Below are 12,509 nucleotides of genomic sequence, written 5' to 3'. Positions count from 1 at the left end.
GCTCGGCGGTAAACAACCCCGCTGGCTTCTCTACATGTCGCTTCCGTACGCAGTCAGTGGAGCCCCAATGAATAAGCCGCGACGCTACGCTGACGTGACGCTTACTTTTGCAGCCGGTGGAGCCTGGTTGTTAAGTCCCACTGTCGGCAATGTGGAAATAAGTCAAAGTGTGGAGGAGACGGACCGGGAAAAACGGCGGACCTCCGGGGAGGCCTGCTTTGTTCTCCCCGCAGTTAGGGACCGTTCGCCACGGTACCGCTGCTGGGCAGGGTGGAAGTCCTGCAGAGTTTCAGAGGACCTGGAGAATGTTTTAGGATAGTAATAACATTATATAAGATAATCATATTGCAAAGATAATATATATAAGATAATAACATTAAAGACAAAATTAAATTGCAATACTTTTTAAAAACTTGTAAATGTCTATTTGCATCACGTTTATTACGGAAAACACATTATTTGATCAATTTACATTGTGCCCCTCAAGTTCTTTGTGCGCTCCTTACTTTTTCTACTTAGTAAATAAGTAAGTAAACTTTTATTTATATAGCACCCTTCATAGTACGCGTACACAGAGTGCTTAACAATGCAAACAATAAGACCACAGTTCAATAGGTCACAATAAACGTGCAACTGAAAATTCTAGAAAAAACATACACACAGGCATATGGCAATGCAAGGTCAGTGCATGTAGAAGCATAAAATACATAAATAGATAAAAATAACAATAGAACATGATCACATGGCACTGCAAAGCCAGAGGAAATGAGGTAGACAAGCTGAGAGACAACAGAAAGCGGCAAATAAAACAATGAAATAAAACTTAGGAGCACATGTGCTCCTTGGGAAAAAAGTTAGCGTCAAGCTCTGCACTACAATGTTTAAAAAGCACACTATCAAAGAAAACACTGAGCAAAGATGACCAGAGCATTTAGTTTTTACACTGTCTCAAACCAAACAACCCTGAGCAGGACAGCAGCAAAGCAATGGAACAAAATACACAAACTAGAAAGGACGGCAGAGGAGAAAACCCATACACCAATTTAGCTGGACTAGAGAGCCACGAAAGGGTCCACAGACTGAGATCAATGCAAAAACAGTCTATTTATTTAAGACATTTGTGATTGATTCCTGCAGTCAGTAAGCCAATAACACACTCCCTCAAAACTTGTGACATCTGTGTCATTGTGTTGTGTGATCACACTGCACATTTTAGAGTGTAATATTATAGTGACCATTCCAAGGCACACCTGTGTAGTAATGATGCTGTGTAATCACCAAATTAATATGCCACACCTGTAAGGTAGATGGATTATCTAGGTAAAGGAGAAGTGCTCACTAACACAGATTTTAACAAATTTGCAACCAAAATTTGACAGAAATATCTTTTGAGTGCAGAAAGGAAAGTCTCAGATCTTTCACTTGAACCTATGATAAATGAGAGCAAAAACAAGAGTGATGCATTTAAATTTATGTTCAGTGTGATTTGATAAGGTTATAGTCTGTCAGAAATGACTGGGAGGAAAAGAGAAACAATTGTTAATACAGCTTCAATCTGATGAGAATTGTGAGTTACTGTCGCACAAAAGAGGACATCAATACATTGTATCATTCCAATGCATGTCTAAAGGGATGGAGAGTTCAAAAACCCAATAACCACTAATAACCTCATAAATAACCATAACAATGAAGTAAAATAATTATGATAATAATATTGAAGACAATCTTTTACAGCTGACTGTTCAAGGCAATTAGCTTAACAGCTATCAAACTAGCCATCCCTCCATCATGTTTCCAACAAGGATTCGGTTCCCCACATCGCTCTGTTGGCATCAGGAGGTGGCCAGAGGGCAGCTGTGGGTCTGGTGGGTTCCCTCTATCAGATGGAAAAGGAAGATCTGTTGGACACTCTGCTCTACCTCGGAGGAGTTTCTGGGTCAACATGGTAAAAATAATCACACTTACACACATAAACAGGAGAATGTGTATGCATGAAATCTGAACAGATGGACAAGCCACAACATAGAGTGGAATCAACGATTGTATTAAATTCTGAGGTTTATTTTACAGCATTTCTTTTTTACTGTGAAGAAAGACAGAGTCTACGTGAGTAGAGATGGTTATGACATGCAGGACACAGGACTTAAGATCTTACTGGTACATGGAATTATAATGCAAATTTAGGAGGCAAATTTTGATCTAATATATTACTATTGATCAAATGCTGTATTTGCATTAAGACTGATATACGGTAGTTTAGATGCTGGGAGTCGCCATCTTTTAAAATCTGTTATCTTGATTCACAATTTAATTATCTTGGGATAACCATGCTGAAAACCTATGTAACATTTTCTGTGTGATAAGATAATCATTCAGTTGCATATATATATTTAAAATAACGAGATTAATTTGTGAAAAAGATAAAAACAAAATTAAGAGTCTATACTCATGCTAGCAATTCTGTGAGGCTGTGCTTAGACACACCTGCACTTTGAGCTTAATGCCAACATCAGCATGCTAACATTTGCACAGTGAAATGCTAAATGTTAACATGCTGATGCTAGCCTCTTTTGCATTAGCTCCTGTAATTCAATCTCTCATTTAGCATTTTTTCCTTCCGACAATGCCAATTATGTTCCAGCCTAAATGAGACTTACAATAGAAGAGGCTCACACATAGAGTTGCACATTTGAGGGTCTTTTAATCCCATGAGAAAAGCTGTAGAATTGATACAGCATGACAATTTATAGTGTCTGACAAACAAGCAGTATCAATTCACAAATTCGTGACACTCCTACAAGCCTTCCCATACATACACATTCTAAGGGCTTCCCATCACTTAACCTGCTGCTTCCTGTTATTCAGATAAACAGATCTGGGAACATTTGTGTCTCCTCTGTTAGCACTTGCCCAGATTTGGCTGGGGTCATGTCAGGTCATCTACACTACATTAGCATGTACACATATTTGGTCGGGCTCAAGTTAGGTCACCTGCACTATACCATCAGTCTTTCTAAAATAGAGCAAAATTCAATTTTGCTACTATGCATATTCTAAGATTAATGAACATCTACTACACCACTTGTTATCACTGGTTGAGCAAAGTTTAACAATCGTTAATATCAGAGCTGGTCTGTAGATGCAGAGGAGGTTGCTCCTTCTCTATTTTTGAGAGGCAAGAATGAGATCACAATATTACAAATGGTTAACTGGCTTAACTGGAGTAACTGTTTCCTCAAATTTAGCACAAACATCCACTTGGACTCAATAATGAACTGATTAGATTCTGGTGGTCAAAGGTCATGGTCACTGTTACATTGTATCCATTGTTGGGAACATAAATTCAGGGTGTCACACCGAGGCACCAATTATGTAGGGAACAACAATATTAGGCCTCACCAAGGGGACACCATTAAAGTTGTAAACTGACTATCGGAAATAATTAATAATTATTAATAATAATTAATAATTATGTTAAATAATGTGACTTAATAAACATTAAATCACCTCGTGGGGCACCATTCCCGTAAAGGAAAAATGACACCTCGTGGGGCACCATTCCCGTAAAGGAAAAATGATAGCCAGTTAAAGATATCAGTCTCATAAATTACGCTAAACTATTAATTTGGAATTTTTGATTAATTAAATGAATGACAATAACCAAAATTAACAGTAAAGCCTGAAGGATCTTGGAGTTCTTGACTCAGCAGAGGTTGACTATTCATTCACTCTTGTGCAATATTAAACAGACAGCAGGTATGATTCCAAAAATTATATTTATTCATAAAGCGAGCAAAGCAAAACCAAAACACACAAATTCTAACTAGCTACATACAAGCTTGGGGTGTGTGTGTGTGTGTGTGCGCGCGCGCACGCGCGAGAGAGAGAGAGAGAGAGAGAGAGAGAGAGACAAAGGCGGGTGTGGTAAACAAAGAGCTGTTTGGCCTACAAAACAAAATGGCTGACAACAAAGCACTACAAGATGGCTGAATCAAAGCTGGCTTCAGATCGGGGGAGGTGTTTGTCTGACTGTGTGGTCAGGACAAAGACAAAGGAAGAGAAGCTGGAACTTCGAGATGCCTGGTTTGGTGTAGCTCTGTTGAAAGCCTATTTGTTAATGAGTCTATGTCAATGTGATTTGTGTTGCAAACAGTCTGGATTAGTGCAGAGATTGTTTAGTTGTGTGCAAGAATCTGTTTGTGAACAGTATTAGCAAACTAAACACTTAGCTTTGGCGAAGCCAACTAATCAATGACCTAACTGCAAACAATCACAATTACCCAAGAAACAGCATTAAATCACATACAACAAGTTAAACAGTCTTGCTTTGCCTGTAAAGCTGTGATAAAGCTATGCCCAGTTGTTATGTTACCTATCCTTGAGTGGATGGAAGAAAGAGTCACTTGGTTGTGTGTTGCTTTGTTAGCCGGCAGAAGAAGGCTGGAAAGAGCTGTGGTTCCAGATGCAGTCTTTGGTGTGTCCTTTTTTCCAAAGGTGGAACTCTGAAGAAGCTGGTCGCTCAAGGTCTTTACAGAGTTAGACGCTGGGTGCTAATTCACTTGGTTCTCCTTGTTGCTAGAAAGCTAGTTGCAAACCTTGTGCTCACAAATCTAACTTCTCTAGTTCAGGTTTAGAGAGTCTGTGATCAATTGCCCCACCTTTGATAGTTCAGGGCAGGGAGCAAGGGTCTGAGCATCTGGGCTGGTCCAGGCCCAGCTGGGAAGAGGTGTGGGCGGCTTGGCAGCTCCGGAGTAAGAGAGAAAGCTGTCTGAAGGGAGCAGAACTTCTACAGATGCCTGTGACATCACAGAGTCACATGTCACTGTAAAAGTCCTGTCCAATCAAGTTTTGAGACTTGTGTCTCACTGAGGTGTGAGGTGACCCCCTGTGGAGATTAGTGTCAAATAGCATGCAGAGAAGAAAAGCCTTCACATGTCCAGTTTAGATTTTAACAAAGGACAAATCATCTGTGGTCCTGTAAATCCCAACACCATCTCATTTTGTGAATGCAATATCTCAAGAGGGCCTTGTGGGACTTTCCTCAAATTTGGCACAAATATTCACCTGGACCTAACATGAACTTATCAGAATTTGGTTGTCAAAGATAAAAGCTCTCAGTGGACGATGGAGATGCTGAAGGCTCTGGGCACTGTTGGGCTGTCTTGGCTGACACTCCTGTTCAGTGTCGCGTGGAGGTCGGGTACGGTGCCTGCAGAGTGGCATACCAGGGTGGTGGTCCCCATCTTCAAAAAAGGGGACCGGAGGGTGTGCTCCAACTATCGGGGTATCACATTGCTCAGCCTCCCGGGTAAAGTTTACTCCAGGGTGCTGGAAAGGAGGCTCCAACTGATTGTCGAACCTCAGATTCAGGAGGAGCAATGCGGATTCCGTCCTGGTTGTGGAACAGTGGACCAGCTCTTTACCCTTGCAAGGCTACTGGAGGGGGCGTGGGAGTTTGCCTATCCAGTCTACATGTGCTTTGTGGACCTGGAGAAGGCTTACGACCGCGTCCCTCGGGGGGTCTTGTGGGGGGTACTACGGGAGTATGGGGTTCCAGGCTCACTGCTACGAGCCATTCAGTCCCTATATGACCAAAGTGAGAACTGTGTCCGCATACTCAGTGTAAAGTCGACCACGTTCTTGGTGGGTGTTGGTCTCCGCCAAGGTTGTCCCTTGTCACCAATCCTGTTTGTGATCTTCATGGACAGGATCTCAAGGTGCAGCCAGGGGGAGGAATGTGTCCGGTTTGGGAACCTCAGAATTGCATCCCTGCTTTTCGCAGATGATGTGGTTCTGTTGGCTCCATCACACCGTGACCTCCAGCATGCACTGGAGTGTTTTGCAGCTGAGTGTGAAGCAGTTGGGATGAGAGTCAGCACCTCCAAGTCTGAGGCCATGGTCCTCTGTCAGAAACCGGTGGTTTGCCCTCTCCGGGTTGGAGAAGAGTTACTGCCTCAAGCGAGGGAGTTCAAGTATCTTGGGGTCTTGTTCACGAGTGAGGGTAGAATGGAGCATGAGATGGATTGGTGGGTCGGTGCGGCTTCTGCAGTGATGCGGGCGCTGCGCCGGTCCGTTGTGGTGAAGAGGGAGCTGAGCCAGAAAGCAAAGCTTTCAATTGAAGCATTTCAACTGGTAGCTTTTAAACCACGTCCCACTGGTAGGAGGCCCCAGGGCAGACCCAGAACACGCTGGAGGGATTACATATCTCGTCTGGCCTGGGAACACCCTGGGGTCCCCCAGGAGGAGCTGGAAAGTGTTGCCAGGGAGAGGGATGTCTGGAGTGCTTTCTTGGCCTGCTGCCACCACGACCCGGCCCCGGATAAGCGGATGAAAATGGATGGATGGATGGAAGATAAAAGTCAGAATGACCTCACAAAACATGTTTTTGGCCTTAACTAAGGAATTCATACGCTCATTATGACAAAATTCCACACAAATGATTAACAGAGTAAATGAATGAAGTGATGACATTTTATATCCAAAATGTCAAATGTGAACTTCACTGTGACATCATAATGATCTAAAAAAAAAAAAAAAAATCACTTTTCTTGCCGTTATTCAATGTCACCTCTCAGTAACAGAAAGGGAGACATTTGGTCAGATACTGAATTGTTAACACTAACCTTGGGTGTCCATCTTGAAACTGTGCTGATTGTATAGATCTTTTGTGCAGCCGGTGGGAAGGTGTGTGTGAGTTATACAACTGCCAGGTGGTAATGCTAGTTTCTCGCTTCTTTGGGAAAATCAATTATTGAAATTCTGATTAAAATGCATTGGCAACACCTGCAAGGCAGGCAAGCACAGTCTGTGTGAAACAGTGGTGGGGGCCAGAGGAGGATGGGCTCCAGCTGTCCTCTTTAAAGTGAGATCTCTTATATCAGTTTTTATTTTTGATAAATGTAATTTTCAATTTAGTTATCGTTTATTCAACCAGATTGAGATACAGTGTCTCTTTTGCCAGGGAGTCCTGGTCAAGATGGGCAGCAAAACTGAAAAGTTTTTAAATGTAAGTACAAATGGCAACAGATCTTTTTACAAAAAATATATCAAAATATAACAGCAGACACAAAACATACTGGAGCCAGGAGCTAAAAAGAAACTGGAAAATAATGGCACTTGTTACAAGCAATAACATTGTTCTGTATAAACTGATTTTAAAATACTGTCACGAGAGGGCAAAGTTTCCAAGTTAAGCATGTCTTGCAGCTCATTCCAAGCTTGTGGGGCATGAAAGGAAAAGGCACATTTATTCGGCTCTGCTTGGGTGGCTGGGACCAAGAGAATTTTTTTTCTGATGACCTAGTGTTAGAACTACTTGATTCATTTATCAGTAAACTAGGTATATGTACTGTTCTAATTTACTTGGTAATGCTTTTGCAATGAAAATTAACAGATGGGGTTTTCTTCTTAAACACTTGAAGCCTATTAAACCATAGACTACATCCAGTTATTTTCAAGAGAGATGAATATTTGGACTAACCTCTTTCTAGCAGTAAAAGGAAATCATTTTTTTAAATGAAAATAATAAGCTTACTTTGGTCTGAGTTTTTGTAGGAGGCTATCAAAATGAACACCAAAGGACATGTGATGAGTGCCAGCTCAGTGGGTGATGACCAGGAACGCGGAAAAGTCAATAATCTGGTCTTTTTAAAGTTTAAACCAATTTTGATTTAACAAGTGACATCTAAAAGTGGTCTGTAATAAATCCATTGCCACTTTTAAAGATAATGCCACAGTATAAATACAGAATCATCTGTCATTAAGTGTGCTATGGCAAGATTTAAACCTAAACCAAGATCATTTACATAAATAGAAAATAAATATAGTCCCAAAATAGATCCTTGAGGAACACCCATCTTAACTGTTAGAGGTGCAGAGTTATAATTGTCTGTGGGAACACACAGAGTTTTCCCAGTCAATCACTGTGTGAAGTGAATGACTGGTAAAGTGAATCACTGAATCAAATGCCTTGGATAAATAAATAAAGAGTGCAGCACATGATTTTTTTCTATCATCCAAAGCAGTAATATAATTTGTGATCAATAAAGCTGTAGTTACAGTGCTATGTCCTTGTCTAAACTTAACTGAGTTTATTATTTAAGGTGTATAGCTATTCGAAGGGATTCAAATACTTTAGCTGAGACGGACAGTCTAAAAATAGAACAATAATTATCCAGGACAGAGGGATCTCCACCTTAAATGCCCAATGTCACTAAGTCACTAAAACTTCAGCCTACATAAGGATGGCAAATTTTGAAAATAATAATAATAATAATAATAATAATAATAATCATTATAATAGTAATAATAATAAGAAGAACTCCAGTATTATTGTTTAGTCAGTATTTCTGTGTTACGCTGTCTTTAACAAGCTCAGTTTCCTAAAAGTTTGAAGACCAAAATGGAAGTCCATGAGCATCGAGAAGCCTTGGGTAGTTTAGAACTGTACAATGTATGCTGGTTGTCACCAAATTGAGCCTTTTCTAAAATAAAAAATAAAAAATGGTTGCAGATCTGATTGCAAGACACATGTAATCTTAGTCTAAGCAGTGGTTTGATCCTCAGCTTCTGGAAGTCAGCATCTGTCCTTCCTTAAAAGGAGGGTTTTTTTATCTTCTTCTATCACAGTTTTACATCAGCTTTGTATAACACAGTAGTCATCATTTTTTCACTAGCATTAGTAAAAATGGTCGCCTCCTCATGTTGAAGCCCCAGGTTTTAAATTTAAATGATAAAATCGGTGTATTATTGCATTAACATTTGGCTGGAACAACTTTTAATACTTCCAGAAAAATGCACAGTTTTTTTTTTTCCATGACAGTTTCTCTTCACCTCTGTGTACCTGTGTCCTCTGACAGGTCCATGTCCTCCATCTACAGTGACCCACAGTGGAGTGCCAACATGGACACAGCAGTGTCAAGGCTGTCAGGCCCTGGGGTTGAGCTGGGGGAGGCTTTGGCCTGGATAAATGAGAGGTCAAAGGATGAGTACTTCTCTCTCACTGATGTCTGGGGAGTCTTGACCTCTGCTGGGATCATGAAACAGGTGTCAGGGTGAAAACACACACTTTTGCTCCCATGCAACACTCTGATTTGTATATGTAATCCTTTAGAGAAACATCTTGTGTCTCATCAGATGGACCTACGACATCTTTCAGACGAGGTTAGCAGAAATGCCACCAACCCTTACCCTATCTACAGCGCCATAGAAAAGCATTGCTTCTCAGATGGGCCCATAGAAGGTACACACATGCTTATGCAATGTCGCATTAGGACCTAAGTGAATTATTGAACTGCAAGTGTAAACAGACTTTCTGTCTCTCAGGGAAATGGCTCGAGGTGAGCCCTCACGAGGCTGGTTTCACGGAGTTGGGTCTCTTCATTGAAACATCTCTTCTGGGGAGCAAGTTTGAGGGTGGAGAACTGCTGGAAGAGAAGCCAGAGATGGACATGGTGACATTACAAGGTGGTCACGGTGCAGGACAGACAGACAGACGCTATATTCAAATTTGGTGACTTGATTGATTCTATCACTGTGAAAGTAATGTTTAAGTTTAAGTTTATTTACTTTATTAATCCCCCTGAGGGGAAATTCAGTGTTTTCACTCTTGCTTGTCAATTACACACAGGTCTGAAAGACACACACATGCACAAACAGGACCTATACATGCACAAAGTGGAGAGATCTCAGAGTGAGGGGGCTGCCCTTTGGTCAGGCGCCCCAAGCGGTTGGGGGGTTCGGTGTCTTGCTCAAGGGCACCTCGGCAGTGCCCAGGAGGTGAACTGGCACCTCTCCAGCCAGTCCGCCAGTCCGGACAGGGACTCGAACAGGCGACCCTCCGGTTCCCAACCCAAGTCCCTATGGACTGAGCTACTGCCTTTGTTACAGCACTAAAAGTTATTTCTAATAAATACTAAGAAACATGTTTTCAAAGAAAGCAAGCTAGTACAATGTTAAAGCTGCATCATGGACTATTTAGCAGAATCAGGAAGATTCAGATATTTCTCCCAGAAGTTGGTGGAGACCAAACAGAGCTAAAGAAAGATTGAACATTGGACTTACATGAATGACACTGTTCCTCCTTGTTAGATTAAAGAACGACAGGTGGACTCAATAATGCAGACAACCGCAGAGCTCAGTTCAAAAGGGTTTATTTGCTCCACAGAGAGAATACTACTAATAGTCCAGAGTGGGTTTTGAACCCGGGTCTTCTGCATGCAAGGCGGCAACACTGCTGTTGGACCACATGGACAGGTAGTACTCACTGGCAGGTACCACAGATAACGAGGACTGAGGAGAGGATGAAGCGGGACTGAGGCAGGGTGGGGGGAAATTCAGGATTGGGTGTCAGAGGAGTGGAGCAGGCAGAGGAGCAGAGCAGGCTGAGGAGGATGCAGCTTGAGGCTGGACTGCAGCGGGCAAAGGCAGCAGCAGGCGAGGCAGGTCAGCAGCTGAAGTTCCGGAGATGCAAACTGGAAACCGAGGAGATCAGAGTTAGGAGCAAGGTAAACGACCACAAACAAACATGCACAAAACCTGGTGCAAGATAGGTGCCAAGAGCTTTACCATACAAAGGTTGACAACGAACTGGCGATGACTGCAGAGAAGAGCCGGTCTCAAATACTCCAGGTGGATTGCTGAATGACTGCAGGTGTGGAGATGATTGCTGCAGCCTGCCTCACCTGCTCACACTCACACAGAAAGGAGGGGGGAAGGGAAGAGGGAAAGGAAAAAACCAGGTGCAATCCTAACACTTGTCTGCAGAATGTGTGAATAGGCTAACATGTTAGCTATAACAACTTTACTGATAATACACTGATCAACCAAAACATTAAAACCACTGGCAGGTGAAGTGAATAACATTGATCATGTTGTTACAATACGGTGTTCTGCTGGGAAACTTTTTGCTCCTGGCTTTCATGTGGATACCATTTTACACATAGCACCCACCCAAACACCGCTGGGGACCTAGTACACCACCCTCCCACCCCACCCCCCACCCCCAATGGCAACAATGCACCTTGATGGCAGTGGCCCCAAGCAGAGCAATGCCCCATGCCTCACTGCAAAAACTGGTCAGGTGTGGCCCGAAGAAGGTGACAGAGAGCTCAACGCATTAACCTGGCCTTCAAATTCCCCAGATCCCAATCTGATTGAGTATTTGTGGGACTTACCGGTACCCCAGAGGTACCCCCGATCCACAGTGGGGCCTTTTTGGATCGGACTTGGCTCTGACATGTCAAGGCATGGACACAGGACCTCTGGGGGTGTGCTTTGGAGTCTGGCATTGAGGTGTTGGGGGTGGATCCTTTGAGACCTGTCGGTTGCGAGGTGGGGTACTGGCACGTCCCACGGATGCTCGTTCAGATTGGGATCGGGGGAATTAAAAGGCAAAGTTGAGGCATGGTGCATGTTGGGGCACTGCCATCGAGGAGTGTTATTGCCATTACCAACATAATCTAATCAAAGTTTCCTGATATTAAATATTAATTTTAAAAAATCCTCAATAGGTTACATAAATCATTCAATGGATTCATGTTGTAGGTGACCCCCAGATCAATTTTCATGCAGATCCATTCAAAGATTTACGTAACCTATAAGGGATTTTTTTTTTTTTTTTAAATTACATTTAATATGAGGATGAGTGAAGTGCTTCAAGTGGCATCCACATGAATGCCAGGACCAAAGGCTTCCCAGCAGAGCATGGCATTGTAATGAGATGGTCAGTATTGTTCATGTCATCTGTCAGTGGTTTTAATGTTTTGGCTGATCGTGTATGTCAGTGTTGTGTTTTCAACTTGTTCTGCTGCAACTAAGTGGCAAAACAACAAACAAAGAACAATGCAGCTTTAAAAAAAGAGTATGTTTTAAAGATTAAGAATTAGAACAGGAGCAACAAAAAGAAATAAGTTGCATAAATGAAAGCACCAGATTTTAGCAACATGGGTGAATTTATACTTGATTATGACTATAATATAATTTATAATTTTGTGGTTGTTTGAGCACTAAGATACACATTTAGTAAACTGAAAGACTAAAATAAAGATCAAGTTCTAATAATTTCTGCTGTTAAACAAAAGTAAATCCCCTAAAAATGTGGCTCCAAATCTTAAGTATTCTCAGTCTATTGACATATTCACAACAACATAAGCAACAATCTAAATTAAAAACACATTTTGGTACCATTTATTAATAGTTCAACACAGTGATCCTCACTATTTTTTCTATGAGAGCCACAATTGCATGGACAAAGTCTCAATAGGAGAGCCACTTAAACCATGAAACACCAAACTTTTCACCATAACCACAAAGCAAATCTGCCTACCAATATGTCATCCCATGACATACAATATATAATGCAGCAAATATAATACTATTTAAAGAACAGATCAGCATAATAAATTAACAGTAATCCGTATGACACAATGAGAAAGAAAGAGAGACAGAGAGAGAGAGAGAGAGAGAGAGAGAGAGAGAGAGAGAGAGAGAGAGAGAGAGAGAGAGAGAGA

General features: G+C 41.8%; 1 protein-coding gene across 5 annotated transcripts in view; it reads left to right on the top strand.

The window, feature by feature from the left end:
• Nucleotides 1-12,509, top strand: part of LOC126406091 (cytosolic phospholipase A2 gamma-like) — a 60,857-nt gene that overhangs the window by 18,831 nt on the left and 29,517 nt on the right. For 3 of the 5 annotated variants that reach the window (XM_050070255.1, XM_050070253.1, XM_050070251.1), the window contains exons 2-5: nucleotides 1,803-1,945; nucleotides 8,859-9,045; nucleotides 9,136-9,241; nucleotides 9,325-9,465. In XM_050070255.1, the coding sequence (XP_049926212.1) occupies nucleotides 1,803-1,945; nucleotides 8,859-9,045; nucleotides 9,136-9,241; nucleotides 9,325-9,465 (577 nt within the window). Of the gene's footprint in view, nucleotides 1-1,802; nucleotides 1,946-6,961; nucleotides 7,007-8,858; nucleotides 9,046-9,135; nucleotides 9,242-9,324; nucleotides 9,466-12,509 lie in introns of those variants that run through there. The other 2 variants (XM_050070254.1, XM_050070252.1) reach the window with 2 other exon arrangements.

Source organism: Epinephelus moara, chromosome 18 (assembly GCF_006386435.1).
Source record: "Epinephelus moara isolate mb chromosome 18, YSFRI_EMoa_1.0, whole genome shotgun sequence".
In the NCBI taxonomy this organism is placed as follows: domain Eukaryota; kingdom Metazoa; phylum Chordata; class Actinopteri; order Perciformes; family Serranidae; genus Epinephelus; species Epinephelus moara.
This window is presented reverse-complemented; position numbering and strand designations above follow the sequence as displayed.